Source organism: Mirounga angustirostris, unplaced genomic scaffold (genome assembly GCF_029215605.1).
Source record: "Mirounga angustirostris isolate CCGP_5_RB_7025 unplaced genomic scaffold, mMirAng1.0.hap1 SCAF_6, whole genome shotgun sequence".
Taxonomy (NCBI): domain Eukaryota; kingdom Metazoa; phylum Chordata; class Mammalia; order Carnivora; family Phocidae; genus Mirounga; species Mirounga angustirostris.
Window position 1 is genome coordinate 67572059 of NW_026991714.1, and position 20859 is coordinate 67592917.

The window sequence follows — 20859 nt, forward strand, 5'->3', positions numbered from 1 at the left end:
AGAGTGAGCATGAGCAGGCAGAGTGGCAGGCAGAGGGAGAAGCAGACTCCCCACTGAGCAGGGAGCCCGATGTGGGACTCGATTCTAGGACCCTGAGATCATGACCGGAGCTGAAGGCAGACCCTTAACTGACTGAGCCCCCCAGGCATTCCCATTAAGGGTTAAATTTAATCATAATCATAAAGTGACTTTCCAATCACTGAGTGAAAAATGACTTATACCTGCTTCCGTACTACATATTTAAAATAAATAAAATTTTTAAAATTACATTGCCTATCAAAACTTACCTGCTCTTCTCTGTCTTAATTCTTCTAACATTCAATTTCCAAGTAACAAATGATTTATTAACTCTGAAAAGAAAAACATTTCTTACATTCCATATTCACAAATCATGTATTTATATAGAATACATTTAATAACATCTTAGGAATGCTAGATTCCCTAGAACATGTTTCATTCATAAATTTTACCTGAAGTACATACTAGATCATATCACTTCTCTCCCACACTATCAACAGAACATAGAACAAGTCATTGTAATTCTCACAGACACATAATTTAGTTACAATATCCCAGTAAGTATAAAAACTATAAAAAATATAATCTTCTCGGGGGTGCCTGGGTGGCTCAGTTGGTTAAGTGTCCAGCTCTTGATTTTGGCTCAGGTCATGATCTTAGGGTCATGGGATCGAGCCCCATGTGGGGCTCCATGCTCAGCAGGGAGTCTGCTTGAGATTCTCTCTCTCCCTCTCCCTCTGTCCCTTCCCTCCTCCCAACTCATATTCTTTAAAAATAATAATAATAAAATAAATATTTTCTTCTCTCTATACATTTACTATCTTACTATTTTTAAAAGAGACTCATATTTCAAGAAGAGTCAAGACTGAATTTCCAGTGATGATGAAAAGGTACATTGATAAGAAATTTTTGTATACCAATATGTAAAAAATTAAGCTAGTGTTTGTCATTTTGATATTTAATATTTGTGTTTTTGAAAAGATGCATTTATAGTTTTCAAAACTCAAAGAATCTGTCTGAGAAGGAATTTAATGGTGATGCCTGTTGGCCAGAGGGAGATTCCTTATGCAGCAAGAGGAACTTGTGGGGCCAGGACTCCCCAAGAGGACAACCCACCCATCTCACTGGCTGACTGAGAATCACAGAAGCCGGAAGCAGCTCCAAAAGAACCCCGTGATGTCACACAAACAGGCACAACTGAGGCCTCAGAAATCAGAAATGCCTCCAATCTAGCACTCTGACTTTAAGTCAGGCTCCTAGGAGGCATTCCAGCTAAGTTACTATCTCACTTTTCTCCAGTCACGGAACCTCAGCATTCCAGAAGACCCCTGGAAAGAATCCCAGACGAATCCCTCCACTGAAGGCATGAGGAGCATCCACATCGGGCCACAGAAGCACCAGGCCACAGAAGCGATGCCTCCAGGCAGGCCCCCGAGGTTAAGAAGCTGGTGTTGCTGCTCAGGGTCACCCCTGCACAGCACACACCGCATAGCCAACAGAAGCCACCCACGCTGCAGATTTACCTCATTTTCTGCTTGGAATGTTACTTGTTACAATGTTAGTCATAAAAAACTTCACAGAACATATTAAAAATAAAATTCAAAAATCAAATGAAGGGGATGCCTGGGGGCCTCAGTTGGTGAAGAGTCTGCCTTCGGCTCAGGTCATGATCCTAGTGTCCTGGGATCGAGTCCCACCATCGGGCTCCCTGCTCAGTGGGGAGCCTGCTTCTCCCTCTGCCTCTGCTACTCCTCCTGCTTGTGCTCTCTCTCTCAAATAAATAAAATCCTCAAAAAAAAAATAAAATAAAAAAATAAAAATCAAATGAATTTATAAGTTTTAACCTGCCTAAACTTTAATTTATACTTTTTGTAACATGAATAAAGAAAATGAATCATTCTGACCATGGACTGACTGATGCTAAATGTCATATAAAAAGATGACTCATCCCAGTTTCAACTGTGTTTCGAAAGTTTAATCAATTAAAATTATTCAGAGTGGAGTGGACCCCAAGGATTTATCACAGGCAAGGACAACAGTGGAAAGTCCAACACTGACAATTTAAATAAATAGATTCTGAGAATAGTACTTTCCATACTATCATAAGCTGCCGCCCGATGGACAGGGATGCAGCCATCACACACGTTCTCGAAGAGGACCTGCTCAGAAGTGTGTCTCCGTGACCCACGTCCACTGCCACATGACAGGTGCCATCACAGGACTGGCGCCCTCGCGTCCCAACCTCTCCAGAGCTTCAGCCACACCATCTCTACCCTTGCATACACACTGACCCGTATCTGCCTCAGAACTTTTCATCTTGCCATACTGTCTGAAACTATTCTCAACATTCAGACCTCGGATTACATAGCACATCTCTGGCCATCCTATCTAAAGCAGCAACACATACACGTCCCTGCTTAACTTCACTTTACTACCTTTCTGGCCCTTACCCCTAGCTGAGATAATCGTATTTACTTGTTATTGATCTCCCTGCATTAGAATGGAAGTTCTCAAGGAACACAGACCTTGTATTATTTTTTACATGATTCCATCTCCAGTGCCCGTAAGAGGGGAACAGAAGTACCAGCAAGTATCTATTCTGTAAGTAACTTCTCTGCCACAAAATCATTCACTTCTCTTATAAAAACACTTCAACTCTTTATCATATTAAATGTTAACAATTTAAAATATTACCTCTCTCTTTTCCTAGCCTCCAGCAGATAGCAGCAGACCACAAGAAAACACAGACATTAGAAGATGAGTGCAATGGCGCTGTACAGGGACAGATGGCAGCCACCCTCGTGGGGAGCGCAGAACACCCAGAGATGCGGAAGTACTATGTTGTGCACCCAAAACTAATGTAACATCATGTGGCAATGATATGCAAAGAAAAAAACTAGATACAAACACTAAAAGAACAAGCCTGGCACTTCTGGGTGAGGGATCAGAATCTCAGAAATCCTGGTGTCATGTCATGTCACGTCACTTAGAACTAGATAAATTTTTAAATGATGACCTTGAATCAACAAGCTGCCCAGCTCCCTAATTCTCTGATTTATTTTCCATTACAACATTCTTTCTCTACCTGATATTTTACATATTTATATGTCTATTTCTCTCCCACTCTGTTATTTGAGAGCAGGACATTTGTTTTGTTCTATCCCCAGCATCTAGAACAATGACTGGTTCGTAGCAAACTCTCAATAAATATTTAATGAATGCATGAAAAACAAAAGGCAAATTAAAAGTTAACACGATGTTACCAACTGTACATTACATCCCCATGGTCTACTTTATAACTAGAAGTCTTTACCTTCCGATTCTCTTCACTCACTTCATCCCCCTCCCAACACCTTTCCCCTCTGGCAACCCACAACTCTGTCCTCTGTGTCTTTATGAGTGTAGGTTTTGTTTTTTAGGTTCCACATATAACTGAAGTGATATGGTATCTTTCTCTGTCTTATTTCACTTAGCATAATACCTTTAGGGTCCCATCCATATGGACACAAATGGCATGATTTCAATTTTTTTTATGGCTGGGTACTACTCCATGTATGTATACACCACATCTTCTTTATCCATTCATCTATCATGAACACTGTGGTTGTTTCTTTATCTTAGCTATTGTAAATAGTGCTGCAATAAACAAAGGAGTGCATATATCTTTTCAAATTAGTCTTTCTGTTTTCTCTGAATAGATATCCAGAAGTGGAAATGCTGGATCATATGGTAGTTCTAATTCTAGTATTTTTAGGAATCTCCATACTATTTTCCATAGTGGCCACACCAATTTACATTCCCACAAACAGTGCACGAAGGTCCCTTTTCTCCACATCCTCATCAAATCTTAATAGTCATTCTGACAGGTAGGAAGTAAAATCTTATTGTGGTTTTGATCTGCATTTCCCTGATGATTAGTGATGTTAAGCATCTTTTCATGTGTCTGTTGGCCACCATATGTAGGTCCTGGAAAAATATCTATTCAGATTCTCTGCCCATTTTCTTTTTTGGAAGACTTATTTATTTTAGAAAGAGAGAGAGCGCGCGCACAGGCGGGAGGGGCAGAGGGAGAGGGAGAGGGAGAATCTCAAGCAGACTCCCCGCTGAGCATGGAGCCCAATGTGGGGCTTGATCCCAGGACCCTGAGATCATGACCTGAACTGAAATGAAGAGCTGGACACACAACTGACTGAGCCACACACTGCCCCTTCTGCCCATTTTTAATTGGATTTATTTTTTTCATCAAGTTGGATGAATTCCTTGTATTTTTTTGGATATCAACTCATTATATTTATGATTTGCAAATATCTCAACCCAGTCAGTGGTTTGCCTTTTCATTCTACTAATGGGTTTCCTTCACTGTTCAGAAGCTTTTCAGTTAGATGCCATTCCATTGGCTTATTTTTCCTTTTGCCACCTTTGCCTTTAAGTCGGATCCAAGAAAATGTCGCCAGCGTCAAGGAGTTTATGACCTACTTCTCTTCTGGGTGTTTTATGGTTTCAGGTCTTACATTCAAGTCTTTAACCTATTTTGAGTTTATTTTTGTGTGTGGTATAAGAAAGTGGTACAGTTTCATTCTTTTGCACGGTGCTGTCCAGTTTTCCCAACACCATCTATTGAAGAGACTTTTTCCCATTGCATATTATCTCCTTTGTCATTAATTAACCATATAATTGTGGGTTTATTTCTGGGCTCTCTATTCTGATCCATTGATCTGTCTATTTTTGTGCCAGTACCATACTGTTTGATTACTACAGCTTTGTAACGTATCTTAAAATCTGAAATTGCAATACCTACAGCTTTGTTCTTCTATGTATAGTATATAATGTCATCTTTAAAAATCTAAGTTTTACTTATTCCTTTCCCAAGTTTGGTAAGAAATGGATAAATTCCTAGAAACATACAACCTACGAAGACTGAATCATGAAGAAATAGAAAATTTGAAGAGGCCAATTACTAGTAATGATATTGAATCAGTAATCCAAAACTTCCCAACAAAGTCTAGGACCTGTTGGCTTCATTGGTGAATTCTACTAAACAGAATATTTAATACCTATTATTCTCAAACTCTTCCAAAAAAAAAAAAAAAAAAAAGAAGAGGAAGGAATGCTTCCAAAGTCTAGGTGTTTTTTTTATTTCTTCTTTGCTTTCTTCAATGACCCCTTTGTTATTCACTAGCATGTTGCTTAAGCTTGTTTTTGTGGTTTTCCCAGTTTTCTTCTTATAATTGATTTCTAGGTTCATACCATCATGGTTGAAAAAGATGCTTGATATGATTTCAATCTTGTTAAATTTATTGAGACTTTTTTGTGGCCTAACATGTTATTTATCCTGGAGTGAGTACCACGTGCATGTGAGAAGAAATGTATTCTGCTGCTTTTGAATTAAGTCCATCTGGTCTAATGTGTCCCGTAAGGCCAATGTTTCCTTATTGATTTCCTGCATGGATGATCTTATAATTGACATGGGTAGGGTGTTAAAGTTCCCCTCCTATTATTGTATCACACGGTCTCTCTCCCTTTAGGTCTGTTGATATTTCCTTTACACATATTGGTGCTATGCTGGGTGCATATACATTTACAAATATTATATCCTCTTGACCCCTTCATCGTTATGTAATGCCTTACCTTGTTTTCTGTAGGTATTGAAGTCTATTTTGCATGAATACAGCTACAACAGACTTCATTTCCATAAAATATCTTTTTCTATACCTTCACTTTTAGTCTGTGTGCCTTTACTTCTGAAGTGAGTGTCTTTTTTTTTTTTTTTAAGATTTTATTTATTTGACAGAGAGAGACACAGCAAGAGAGGGAACACAAGCAGGGGGAGTGGGAGAGGGAGAAGCAGGCTTCCCGCCGAGCAGGGAGCCCGATGCAGGGCTCGATCCCAGGACCCTGGGATCATGACCTGAGCCGAAGGCAGACCCTTGACGACTGAGCCATCCAGGCGCCCCTAAAGTGAGTCTCTTGATGGCAACATATACATGAGTCTTTTTTTTAAGTCCATTCAGTCACTCTACATCTTTTGATTGGAGAATTTAGTCCATTTACATTTAATTTTTGAGGGCAACTCCTTTGGGTCCCCTCCCCTCCTTGGGAGCTTTGTACTATCACTTTGCTATCCCTCGATAAACCTTGCTTTGCTGCTCACCAAAAAGAAAAAAAAAAAATTTTTTTTTGGTAGGTATGTACTTTTTGACCTTTTGTGAATTGTTTTCTAGCTTTTTTTTTTTAATTTTATTATGTTATGTTAGTCACCATACAATACATCATTAGTTTTTGATGTAGTGATCCACGATCCATTGTTTTCGTATAACACCCAGTGCTCCATGCAGTACATGCCGTCCTTAATACCCATCACCGGGCTAACCAATCCCCCCTCCCCCCTCCCCTCTAAAACCCTGCTTGTTTCTCAGGTCCATAGTCTCTCATGGTTCATCTCTCCCTCCATGTTATTCCTTATGTTCCACAAATAAGTGAAACCATATGATAATTGACTTTCTCTGCTTATTTCACTTAACATAATCTCCTCCAGTCCCATCCATGTTGATGTAAAAGTTGGGTATTCATCTTTTCTGATGGCTGAGTAATATTCCATTGTATATATGGAACACATCTTCTTTACCCATTCATCTGTTGAAGAGCATCTCGGCTCTTTCCACAGTTTGGCTATTGTGGACATTGCTGCTATGAACACTGGGGTGCATATGGCCCTTCCTTTCACTACATCTGTGTCTTTGGGGTAAATACCCAGTAGTGCAATTGCTGGGTCATAGGGTAGCTCTATTTTTAAATTTTTGAGGAACCTCCACACTGTTTTCCAAAGTGGCTGTACCAACTTGCATTCCCACCAACAGTGTAAGAGGGTTCCCCTTTCTCCACAACCTCTCCAACATTTGTTGTTTCTTTCTCTGTCCATTTTTGCCATTCTAACTGGTGTAAGGTGGTATCTCAGTGTGGGTTTGATTTGGATTTCCCTGATGGCTAATGATGATGAACATTTTTTCATGTGTCTGTTAGCCATTTGTATGTCTTCTTCAGAGAAGTGTCTGTTCATCTCTTCTGCCCACTTCTTAACTTGATTATTTGTTTTTTGGGTGTTGAGTTTGAGAAGTTCTTTATAGATTTTGGATACCAGCCCTTTATCTGTAGTGTCATTTGCAAATATCTTCTCTCATTCTGTGGGTTGCCTCTTTGTTTTGTTGACTGTTTCCTTTGCTGTGCAGAAGCTTATTATCTTGATGAAGTCCCAAAAGTTCATTTTTGCTTTTGTTTCACTAGCTTTTGGAGATGTATCTTGAAAGAAGTTGCTGTGGCCGATGTCAAAGAGGTTACTGCCTATGTTCTCCTCTAGGATTTTGATGGACTCCTGTCTCACATTGAGGTCTTTCATCCACTTTGAGTTTATCTTTGTGAATGGTGTTAGAGAATGGTGGAGTTTCATTCTTCTGCATGTGGCTGTCCAATTTTCCCAGCACCATTTATTGAAGAGACTTGTCTTTTTTCCATTGCATGTTTTTTCCTGCTTTGTCAAAGATTATTTGACCATAGAGTTGAGGGTCCATATCTGGGTTCTCTATTCTGTTCCATTGGTCTGTATGTCTGTTTTTGTGCCAGTACCATGCTGTCTTGGTGATCACAGCTTTGTAATATAGCTTGAAATCGGGCAACGTGGGATGCCTAGCTGTTTTTATAGTTTCTCTCTGTTCCTTTATTCTTCCTTTCTCTCTTTCCTTGATGTCTTATAACTTTCTTTAGTGTTGAGATTCCTTTCTCATTCATTTTCTATTATGTATCCAGTTTTATGGTTATCATGAGGTTCATATATAACTTCCTACATATATACTGGTGTATTTTAAGTTCATAGCAACTTAAATTTGAATACATTCCAAAACTGTACATTTTTATCCCCCTCTCCTATGTTTTAGGTTTTTGATGTCACTTTTTACAACTTTTTATGTATTCCTTAACTAATTATTGTAGTTTTAATTTTACTATATTGGTCTTTTGACCTTTGTATTAGCTTTATAAATAATTAATTCACTACCTTTACTATATATTTACCTTTTCCAGTGAGATTTTCACTTTCACATGTTTTCTCATCATTAATTAGTATCATCTCTTTTCAGCTTAAAGAAGTCCCTTTAGAATTTCTTGTAAGGCTAGTTTAGTGATAATGAAGTCCTTTACTTTTGCTATATGAAAACTCTTCATCTCCTTCAATTATGAATTATAACCTTGCTGAGTAGAGTATTCTTGGTCACAATTTTTTTTCATTTAGTACTTTGAATATGTTCTGCTGCTACCTTCTGCCTTGCAAAGTTTTTACTGAGAAATCTTCTGATAGCCTATGGGTTTATCTTGTATACAACAAGTTATTTCTCTCTTGCTGCTTTTAAGATTCTCTATCTTTAACTTTTGACATTTTTTTTTTATTTTTTTAAAGATTTTATTTATTTATTTGAGAGAGAGAGAATGAGAGACAGAGAGCATGAGAAGGAGGAAGGTCAGAGGGAGAAGCAGACTCCCCGCTGAGCAGGGAGCCCGATGCGGGACTTGATCCCGGGACTCCAGGATCATGACCTGAGCCGAAGGCAGTCGCTTAACCAACTGAGCCACCCAGGCGCCCAACTTTTGACATTTTAATTATACTGTATTTTGGTGTGAATCTCTTTGGGTTCTTCTTATTTGGAATTCCCTGGGCTTCCTGGATATGGATGTCTGTTTCCTTCCCCAGGTTAAGGAAATTTTCAGCCATTATTTCTTCCAATATGTTTTTCTGCCCCTGCTTCCCCCTCTTCTTCTGGGACTCCTATAAAGAGAATGTTACTCCACCTGAAATTGTCCCAGAGCTCACTTATGTTATCTTCACTTTTTAAAAACCTCTTTTTGCTGCTCTGTCTGGGTGAGTTCCATTGCTTTGTCCTCTAGCTCGCTGTCTAACCTGCTCTTCTGATTCATCCAGTCTGCTGTTGAACCCCTTTAGTGTATTTCTCAATTAATTTATTCTACTTCAGCTCTGAGACTTCCATTTGGTATTTTCTAGCTCTTTGCTGCAGTTTTACTGTGTTCATCCATTCCTCTCCCAAGTTTGGTAAGCATCTTTCTGACCATTACTTTAAACTATTTATCAGGTAATTTACTTATTGCCATTTCATTAAGGTCTTTTTCTAAGGTTTGTCTTGTTCTTTCATTTAAAGATATTCCTCTGTCTCATTCTGCCTGATTTTCTGTGTGTGGTTTTTTTTTCCCCCTACATATTAGGTGGAAATAGCTACCTTTCCCAAACTTGAAGTAGCCGTGTGTAGGTGACCTGTGAGGCTGAGAAGCACAATCCCCTCTGGCCACTGGTGGCAGGTGCTCAAATGGAGTCCCAAGTGTGGGCTACACACACCTGCTGGCTGTGGCATGGCTGTGGCATTGGAGGGGCATGGCACTCACCTGGCAAGCTGGGGTGCAGTTATGGCTAGGGATGGATGGGATGCTTGCCCAGATGGCTGTGGTGCACCTGTGGTGTGGGGGGGCGTGGGGTGTGCCCAGGTTACAGGAAGATTGCCAAAACAGTGACTGCCAACACTGGCCTTAGCAAAGCCGAGTGGGATTGCAGAAATGGCACTTGCCAGCACTTCTGTCCGAGAAAGAGTCCCAAAAAGTTCCTGCTTCTCTGGCATTCACTTAAGAATAGTAAGTGGGTCTCTTTTACATGTGGCCTAGATGCTTTTCAAGGTGCAGCTTTTGCTCTGGGTCCCAGGGTGAGTTGAGCGTGCATGCAAACCCTTTATGAGCAGGTTCTCCATTCCCTAGGTTCTATGGTTTTCCTGGACATCATTCCCATTGTTTTCCATTTTGGTGGCTCATCTCTTTGGTGCAGAACCCAAGGATTGGGGTGCCTGATGTGGGCAACATTCCTCACTCCTCAGTTTCCACATTTTTGAGATCCTTCCTGTTTGTGGGTTGCTGCACTGGGGGTGGGTTTTTGATGAGAGCAGGTCTCTGTCTCTCCTACCGATCTCCATGTTGCCTTTATCCTCTGTTGTGGAGGTACTGTCCATCGAGTTTTCAGAACTCTTCCAGAGGAAATTATTCCACATATAGCTGTAGGTCTATTGTGTCTGTGGGAGGTAGTGAGTTCAGGATCTTCCTACACCTCTATCGTGTCTAAAAAACTTTTATGGAATACCCCATTCTAACATTCCCCATAAACATGGCATAATGTAGTAGAACCCACCCATCAACCAGGCAGTTGCTATTTCAACAGGACCATACTACAAATAATTGGTTTCATTTTCTTTCATCTCACCGAAAATTGGAAAATATCTTGAATTGCTGTAATAAATAGTAACATGTTCTTTCTAAAAGCCATTCCAAAGTAGGTATGAGTTCTATTTCTTCTACATCACCTATTTTAGTAACCTGTAAATATAAAGCACAAAACCATTTCTTCAAAAAATATGCACTATTTTCAAGAAATTAAGAAAGCCTGCGTTTGCCTCATAACTACTTGCTTTTATAATTCAGCTTGTTCTATATATGACCTCCACCACTTCATCTATACCCAAACCTGATTTCCCTTCCCACACTGCTTCTACACTTGCCATTTTTCCAATTTTAGTATATGTGCTGCCGAAGCGAGCACTACACTTGCCATTTTTCTAAAGCTATTTCTCATGCTCCAATAGAGGAAGAACAAGAGAAACTTCTTCCTCACCCTTAGATACTTTTCACAAATATCTGTTCATTTTTTCAGTCTCATAATCTGCACATTTTCTATAAAAGTAATATTTATGAGCTCAATTTTAACTACAGGGATGTAGTAGTTCCAAAGGGACCAATAATCCCATTACCAAGATACCCTATTTTGACATCCAAGAACCACAGGCCTTTCATCAAGAATTCCTTTCCTCAGAGTCGCTCTTCCCCATCGGAATGTTAACATTTTTAAAAATTTCTTCTGGAAATAAAAGTATGCCTATATCAGCACATATGTACTTATGTGCATAGAAATTGTTCCTCCCATTTTCAGCTGATAATACACATCAGGGATATCTCCACATCTACACCTACAGATCTGCTTCATTCAGATGTGGCCCTGCCCACATGTGCTTACAATGTAGTTGGGAGGCTGGGAGAGTAAGGGGAAGCAGACAGACACTAAGAAAATGATCAAAACAAGTAACTCTATAATTACAACTTGCAGTATCAGAACGCTATGTAAGAGTGTAATGGGGGTTAAAGAGGGCAATGAAGTTTCTGACAAACCTGAGGAAACACTTTTTTCTTTTACTATTGTAATTCCTATTATATCAACAAATCCCTGTAGTCTAGTTTCCTTTAAAAAAAAAAACTATAATTGAGATAAAAATATTATTAAAATTGAATACTTAAGCTATCTCTCTACAGAAAAGAAAAAAACTTGCTGTTAAGTAACTTTCTCCCAAAGAGGATCTTAACCATAAACTATCCCTCAAATGACCAGGTTTATCTGAAACATACAAAGACAATCTAAATTAGATAATATTTTTCCATTATGATTCTAAAAGCTGAAAACACCCATTCTATATTACCTTTGAGATAAATGATGCAGTAATAATCCAAAATTCTTTGCAATGTCTAGCTCTGTGGGCAGAGACCACCTGAAGATCATACGGATTATAGAGAACTTGATGATTTTTCCGAGGAAGGCAATATACAAATTCTCCATCATCTGTTAAAGGTTCCTGAGGTTAAAAAATTTTTAATTAACTTGACCAGATTAAGTAATAAAATGGCTGAACAACAGATTGCTCAGTAAAATGAAATAATTTTACATTTAAATTAAGTGTAATATCACTGAGGAAAGCTAACATCAAATTGTGTCCAAAGTTCAACAAGATCAGTCTTATGAAAGATTTAAAATATGTAATTTTCATTCTTATAATGTGGTGAAACATTCATGAAAATTCATCTATATGCTTCCTAATGCATGCTTATTCACACAAAGAACATGGCAATATATCTTTTTTTTTTAAGATTTTATTTATTTGCAAAAGAGAGAATGAGAGACAGAGAGCATGAGAGGGAGGAGGGTCAGAGGGAGAAGCAGACTCCCTGCTGAGCAGGGAGCCCGATGTGGGACTCGATTCCGGGACTCCAGGATCATGACCTGAGCCAAAGGCAGTCGCTTAACCAACTGAGCCACCCAGGCGCCCGAACATGGCAATATATCTTTAACACCCATGTCCCACTTTCAGTAAATTTGTCTGCCAATACCAGAAGCTTTTGGAGCATGTTAATCATTTATTTTGATAATGATGGTGGCTCAGTATTATAATAATAACTAATATTTGTGAAGTAAATAATATTTAATAAGTAACAAGTGTTTCATATACATTATACACAAGAATTTAATCTTCTAAATTAAACTTTTAAATTATCTGCAGAGATGATCTTTTTAAGCTCATTAAACAGATGCAGAAATTAGTATTTTGAGAAATTAGGTAATTTGGGAAAAGTCACAAAGACAGGAAGAAGCAAGTTGAGATGTGAATGCAAGTCTGACTAAACCCATGCTCTGAGACACTGCAATATACTATAACGCCTCTTTTTTATTTACCTGGCATTACTGAGAAATCAGCCACTTCATATTAAGAAAAAATTTTAAGTGAAATTTATTTCTTTTACTTTGAGACTTTCTAAGTATTGGAATTTAAAATTTCAGATCCAGTTTTACTTCTTAAAAAAGTTTTTGTCCTCATTGAAGACTGTTACTGTTTCTCCCTAATCGTCCCAAGTGCTGTCTTGTTTATTATCCTTTTTTTTAAGATTTATTTATTTGAGAGAGAGAGAGAGTGGGGGGGGCAGAGGGAGGAGCAGAGGGAGAGGGAGAGAATCTCAAGCAGACTCCCTGAGATCATGACGTGAGCCAAAACCAAGAGTCAGATGCTCAACCAACTGTACCACCGAGGCACCCCTCACTGTCTTATTCTGACCTCTGATAAGTTACGCTCCTGGAAACCTTAAGAAACAAGTTTAGAAACTGCAAGTAAAATGAAATAAATAAGCTACAGGTAATGATTTGTATAATGGCTTGGTTACAGTTATGTGGCCACTTGAGGCATTTTTGTTCTATGTTCCAGAAAGTTGAGGATACTAGTAACTTAATGTAGACACCATTATCCAAATGGGTCATATATGTCATTAAATCACCCACTTATTAGAAGCATAATACGTTCCAATTAAATTATTGTTTTTGAATTAAAAGCAAGTATTTTTTCAAATTCTCAATCCTTTCTTTACAAACAAATGAAACATCCCTTATCAGTGAGTCCAAGGACATCTGGCTCATGCACAGCTATGTGTTTTCTAAATTACCATGCCCATTATGTGCCAGACACTATGCCACCTGCATTCCTCATTTAATTTTCACGACTCTCTAAGGTTAAGTACTATTATTTCCATTTCAAGCTCAAAGAAGCTGAAGCTCAGAGAGGTCAGGAACTTGCCCAAGACCACACAGTGAGCATATAAATAGAGATTCAAAGCTGGGTGACTCTGCTTCCATTATGCATGGTACTCTGCTTTGCATTAATGCCGCCTCTGACAGTGATCCCAGGACCATTTGTCCTCCCGGTAACAGGTTAGAGCAGGGGCCAGCAAACTCCGGCCAGGACTCTGTGCCTATTTCTGTAAAGTTTCACTGGAGCACAGCCACACCCATTTGCTTAAGTCTGTTGCTGCTTCTGCACTGCAGCGACAGGCCTGAGAAATTACAACAGGGATCAGAGAGCCTGCACAGCCTAGAACATTCATTATCTGACACTTTTCAGGAAAAATTAGCTGGCCCCCGGTCTAGAACAACACTTCTCAATTGTGCATCAGTATCACCTGGAGAGCTTCGTAAAGTACAGATCACTGGGTCCCACTCCCAGAGTTTCTGATTCAGAAGGTCTGGAGTGGAGATGAGACTATGCATGGCTAATAAAGCTCCAAGGTGATGCTGATGTGATTGCCTGGGAATTAATTGCCCTTGGAGAACCCTGGGTCTAAAAGTAGTTATAGAGGATCCTGTCCAATCTTCCATCTCTTGTAATGAAGAAGGACACAGGAGGCAGACCTTACTCTTCATCGCTGCTTGTACCCTCTGGTCATGTGACTCTGCACATGCTAAAACTTCTCCGAAGAAGAAAGGATAAGGAAATACAAAGATAATGAGATAGAGAATTGGGTACCAGGAAGTAAGAGCGAGGATACAATGTTACAAAAGTACATTAGCATTTTTTAACTCACAAAAAAAAAAAACCCTGATGAACAGGAATAAGAGAGTAGATTCAAATTTCAGGCATATATCTTTATCTGTTCTCCATCCTTGAAATAAGACAAGTGAAATGATGCCCAACACTTTCACAAGCATTTACTGTGAAACAATGATTGTAATTCGGTATTAATATAATAATGTCTAATTTTGATATAGTATGTGAAGTGAATGAAATTAAGATTAAGGTACAGTTTTAAATATTAAACTTTATAGTACAAAACTGGATAAAACAGGCTAATACCTTTAGAATAATCTTCTGAATTGCAATTTTGGAACTTTTATACTCCAAACAGTGCTGTGGTAACATCGTTTGCCAACCAAACTTATCTCTTAGCCTTATAATATGTCTTGTGACATCATCATCCTCTGGTTCTGGTTTAGAACATTAAAAAAAAGATCTAATGTAAATGTGAGTACAGGCATCACTTAAGGGTAATGTATAATATTCCAAATATTTCTACATAGAGAAAAAATTTAAATGGAAACTTAAAGTTTACACAAAGACTATATAATTAGACAAGAAAGTATAGCTTAAAATTTAATTTTAACAGAAGCTGGAAAAAAGGAATAATATTTTTTCCATTTAAAAAAGATATTTCAAAAGACCTAATTCCACAGTTACACAGGTAGCTGGCATGAGAAGACACTCGAACAGGAGCCAGTTAGATGGGGTGGAAGAGTAGGATCAGGAAAGAAGTGATGACCATGCAAGGTGGAAATATTCTTCCTAAAGATTCTCATGCAATAGACTCTTCCCTCCCTCCCTCCTTCCTTCCTTTCTTCCTTCCAAGTAGGCTCCACACCCAGCTTGGAGCCCAGGGCGGGGCTTGAACTCACAACCCTGAGATCAAGACCTGAGCTGAGATCAAGAGTTGGACGCTTAACTGAGTGAGCCACCTAGGCGCTCCTGAGACTGTCTTTCTTGATCTCTTAGCAGCTAATGATTATCTCCTTGAAACATTCCCTTTTCTTACCTTTTATTCACCATGCTCTACAGTTTGTCCTCAGCCCTTCTGCTTTTCTTGATAAAACAAATCACGGGAAGAGAAGCAACCCAGAAACCCTGCTGGCAAAACCAGCAATGCTATGAAGTTGTTCAAGATTTCTGGTTCTCTAGATCACCAACTGATCAAAACAGCTTTCTTAACTCAGGACTAAATAGGACGTGAACTGTTGTATAAAACAATGTCAGGACCAGGATATGGTCCTACACAACCCTAAGAGTAAATTCTTCTTCTAACCTTGTGCCCTAGGCACCTCACCTGTCTCACCCTAGTCTGGGCCCTCTCAGTTGCTTAAACAGGAGAGAAGTTTAAAATACTTAATTGAGAAGAAAGCCAGTTAGTATTAGGTATAGAAGAGAGAAGGGGTGGGGCTGACACTAGCATAAGGGATGGCACAAGGTGTTTATGTCCAGCTGAGCGGTAAGCCATACATACTAGGCTATAAAAACGCACATCTATCGAAATCACCTTCCTATGCTGACGGCATAGGAAAACAGATCGGCAAAACCAATTAGAGACCAGAGATAGGACCACTTACGAAAGACAATCTAGTAAGTGAAAAAGGTATTTCAATCAGGAGAGCAATCATTAACTTCATAAATCATAATGGGAAAGTGGTTAGACATTTAGAAAACTATGCAGTTATATGCAAGCATAAATTATAGAAGGATTATAGAAGTAAATGTGGAAAAGGAATTACAGAAATATTAGAAGAAAATATATGTTCCTGAAAAATAATCAAAGCATGTTAAAAAAAATAATAAATTTGACTTCTTCAAACTTGGCAATTTATACAGCAGAAAAGCCACCGTAATTATCAAGTTAGGATAAAATGTTTATAACCTACATAAGAAGCTAGGGATTAACATATCAAATATTTAAAGAGTTCTTCCCAATAAGAAATAAACATTTTGATAGAAAGGTGAATGATTTATTGGAAAAGACAAATGGCCAGTAAACATACCAAAAAATATTCAACCCCATTAGTAATCAGAAAATAATAAATTAAAATTACAACGAAAAAGCCATTCTCACCCACCAGACTTGCAAAAAATTAAGTTAGAAAATATCAACTGCTGACCACGGTATTCCTCTTATGCAATATTGCAAAAGCATAAATTAACACATCCATTCTTGGTGGCGACCCGGCAGATTTAATGAACTGATAGAGACCATTGGAGAATGGAAGCGATTTAGGACAAATTTAAAATAACGATTTTTCGGAATAAGTAGTAAACTTAAAGAAAATATGTATCCTCCAAAATGCTGGGGGGAAATTTTTCTAAAAAGCCAGATTAATTCAGAAAATTATAGATAGGGATGCCTGGGTGGCTCAGTTGTTTAAGCGTCTGCCTTCAGCTCAGGTCGTGATCCCAGGGTCGTAAGGTCAGTCCTTGCTCAGCAGGGAGCCTGCTTCTCCCTCTGCCTCTGCTGCTCCCCCTGTTTGTGTTCTCTCTCTCTGACAAATAAATAAATCTTAAAAAAAGAAAGAAAATCACGGATATTTACTAAAATGAGACAATCCATTATACACCTAGCATGGCAGGGTGAAGCACTGTCCTAGCATGCTGGGTGTATGGTATGATCCAAGACAGCAATTCTTTATATCAGAACTACGAGGAGACTAGCCTGTATTCCACTTTCACAGTGAGTCAAGAATACAGGTACCAGAAGTAAGGTCAGGAAATTGCAACTTTCAAGAGAAAAAAACCATGAAAAAAAAAGAGAGGGAGAACGGCGTAACACAACCATTCTGTTATAGACACAATAAAACCTCATCAGTGAGCGCTGGGCTGAGCTTCTAGTGCCCTCACCTTCTAATCTTATAGCCTTGAAGAAGCACTATCACCGGACAGAAACTTGAACAGGAGTAACAGTGAAGACAGTGCTTAATGAAGAGTTCCAGCATTTAAGGGTAAAATCACCTATCTTTAGAATGAAAATAAAACTGTTCTTTTAAGAAGTTTAAGAAAGGCCCCTGGGTGGCTCAGGCGGTTAAGCGTCTGACTAGTGATTTCAGCTCAGGTCATGATCTCAGGGTCATGAGATGGAGCCCATGTCAGGTTCTGCAGTGGGCATGGAGTCTGTGTGGGATTCTCTCTCTCCCTCTGCCCCTTCCCCCACTCTCTCTCTCTCTCAAAAAAAAAAAAAAAAAGGTTTAAAACAGAACTTCTGCTGCCTTGGAGTTTAGAATGTAAGTAATTATATTATTCCACCATGTGAATGTGTCCTCATAATGAAAGATAACATATAGAAATTGTCAAATGAGCCATACTGCTAGTAAGTACTGTGTTAACTCCAAGGAGAGGATCACTGCAGACTAGGGACCTCACTGAGAGCTTTATAGAAGTCTCATAAAAATGGATCTTGACATAAGACTTGAGAGGGTTAAAAAGAGAAAAGAGGACATTCTAGACAAAAAGTCATCTTAAAAGAGAGAAAGAGTAAATTCCAAAAGCACACATCAACATGAGTGATCTCAAAAGGACAGGTTACAAAAGGACACAATAAAACATCATGTATGTGCATATTTCAAAGCTTTTACTGAAGTATAACATACACACAGAAAAGTACACATATCATTTATAGACATACAGCTTGATGCATTTTCAGACATTAATATACCCTGGAACCAGCACTGGAACAATCAAGAAAAAAAGCATCACTAGGCCTCCTGAAGTCTGCCTTGAAACCCTGCCCAGTTCCTATTCCCACTTCAGCCCATGCCCACAGAAGTCACCAGTATCCTGCTTTCTAAGAGTAGAGGCCAATTTTTCTTAGTGTTTACTTTCTATAAGTAGAATCACACCACATGTATTTTTCTCTATCTAGCTTATTCTGGTCAATACGGTGTGTGCACTTCTGCATACACAAAATAATGCCATATGTTTTATGGATGCATTAGGTATCTATTGATGTGTGAGCAACTGTCCTAAAATCTAGAGGTTAAAACAAGTATTTATTATCTCGCAGTTTCTATGGGTCAGGAGTTCAGTTTCCCATGAGGCTGCAAGCAAAATGCTGAAGGCTTTCCTGGGGCTGGAGGACCCCTTCCCCGGTCAGCTCCCTCATGTGGCGATGCGCAGGAGGTCTAGTTCTTTCTCCAGTGGACCTCTCTGCAGGGCTGCGTACGTGTGTCACAGGACCCCGGCGGCCCCCAGAGAGCGCGCAGGAGACAGGATTTCTATGTCTGTCCTGACTTAGTCCTGGAGGGCACAGAGCATCACTCCACCATGTTCTACTCTGTACAACTGCAAACTACCACGCCCACTGTATTATTGGTTAGAACTGAGTCACTAAATTGGGCCTTCATTTAAAGGGAGAAGTGCAAGGCTCCGGGGCTTTAGAAGGAAGGAGTGTCAAAACCTATGTGACAAATTTTTAAACTCCCTCAATGGACAAATATAAATGTAGACAATACATAAAAGCATCCATGGAAAGGACAGTCACCCATGTGAGTGTGACTGTCAGCTGGCCCAAGTGGAACTGAGGACAGCGGCGGAAAGGGGAGGGCCTTGAGCTACTTGTTTACCACTTTACTTCTGTACTTGCTTTCTGCCGCCATATATCAAATTACCGCAAACTGGGGGTTTATGACCCCCCAATTTCCAGGGGTCGGGTATCTAGCAAATTTTAGCTGGTCCTCTGCTAAGGGTCTCACAGGGCTGACATGAACGTGTTGGCTGACAATGCCCTCATCCGGAGACATGGCTAGGGAAAGAACTGCCTCCAAGCTCCCCTGGATTGTTGGCAGAAGTCATTTCTCGGGGGCTGCGTGCCTGGCTAACAGTTGACCGGGCACTACTGTCGGCCACGAGAGTCTGCTTTGGGGTCCTTGCCCCAGGGCCCTCTCCACAGCATGGCAGTCTGCCCCTTCAAAGGCAGCAGCGTGGCATCCACTACTGTTCTGGTCTTTTTTAAAGGCTCATCAGATTAGGGCAGGCTCACCCAGGAAAATCTCCTTTTACATCCCCATTGCATCTCAAAAATGCCACACAGACTGACCTAGTCCTAGGAGCAAAGCTCCATCAAACTCCCAGCTGCTGTCTGCACTTGCCGGGAGGGGGGTTTTGCGCCACTGGAGGCATTTATAATAGTGAAGATCTTCTTTTTTAAAAACATGAAGGCTATTTAGGTTTCAATAGCTTTATGACTAATCTGCCTCGGACCACAGTGTATCAGTGAAACACAGAAAAGTTTCCCTTTTCCTGTCAAACTTAAGATATTAATACAAATAAGAATTTCAGGTATAGAGAAAGTACAAACTGGAAAGCCTGAGTGAGGAAAATCAGTTTAAATGAATTATTTATTTGGGAATTTAAACTGTGTCAGACAAAGACACAAAAGAATTAAATATAATGAGACCACAAAGTTTTACTAAAAGGATAAAACAAAGCCATACAACTGTATTTCCAATTCTATAACCATAACCTTCAGAGATTGTTCCTACTTAAGAACATAGTCAGGGTACAGACTCTGCCAATTTTTCAGTCTACCGATATTTTAGATTTTCAAAAAGATTTAAAAAAACTAACAGTTCTTTAAGCAACCAAACATAAAATTCAATAAGACTGTTTCTTCTAAAGTCAAATACATAAAACCACAAAATTATCTGAAAAAAATGTCACGTCTTCTGAAAAGCCTGGGTTGGTGATACTACACACCTGTTGTATCATATGACACAAGCCTTTTTTTCTTAACCTTTGGACAAGCGTGAGTTTGATCCTTTTTTCCCTTTGATTTCTCTTTCTTCTTATGAGAATCGGGTTTTGAAGGATCTTGCTGAGTTCCAATTTTTTGGAAGTAATCTGAAAAGAAAAGCATTATTAACTGAGTAACCAGCAAGAGCTATAAATAATACCATGGCAATTCCACATGCCAGGCCATACGGTGGATCAGGATACAATTTCAGTTTTTAAGAGCACAGGCTGTGAGTCAGACCGCCTGTATTCCAAGCAGTTAGAAGCTTTGCCACTCAGTGCTGTGATTTACTTTTTAAGTAACCCATCCGCCTTTCTTTACCCAGCTGTGAAACGAGGACTGCTGAAGTGAGAACCTCACAGTGTTAAAAGGAAGTTTAAAGCATACAGTAGGGGATGCCTGGTGGCTCAGTCGGTTAGGCGTCTGCCTTCAGCTCAGGTCATGATCTCAGGGTCCTGGGATCAAGCCCCACATCAGGCTCCCTGTTCATCGGGGAGTCTGCTTCTCCCTCTCCCTCCGCCCCCTGCTCATGCTCTCTGTCTCTCTCCCAAACAAATAAATAAAATCTTTTTTTAAAAAAAGCACACAGTAAGTGCTTACAAAGATAAATATTAATTTTATCATAATAAATCTTTAAAATGTGAAAAACATAACAGAAGCTTTTTATTACTATAGTTTGATAACTGAGGTCAGAAAATGCTTAGAAATGCAGAAAAGTCACATACAGCCTATTTCTCAGATTCCTTCTATGACTTACCTGATTGGTGGATTCTCAGCATGAAGAATGGGGAAATTATTGAAAATGCAGTTTTTCAAAAGCAATTAATTTTACACTTTCTCATT

General features: G+C 39.3%; 1 protein-coding gene across 1 annotated transcript in view; it reads right to left on the minus strand.

Annotated features, from left to right (window-relative positions):
- The window catches only part of DNAH14 (dynein axonemal heavy chain 14), a 341596-nt gene that overhangs the window by 297970 nt on the left and 22767 nt on the right, over positions 1–20859 (minus strand). Inside the window, exons 6-10 of the mRNA XM_064595530.1 lie at positions 19980–20093; positions 14553–14683; positions 11583–11735; positions 10319–10431; positions 288–350 (exon numbers count right to left, since the gene is read on the minus strand). Coding sequence (XP_064451600.1) covers positions 288–350; positions 10319–10431; positions 11583–11735; positions 14553–14683; positions 19980–20093 — 574 coding nt within the window. The remainder of the gene's footprint in view (positions 1–287; positions 351–10318; positions 10432–11582; positions 11736–14552; positions 14684–19979; positions 20094–20859) is intronic.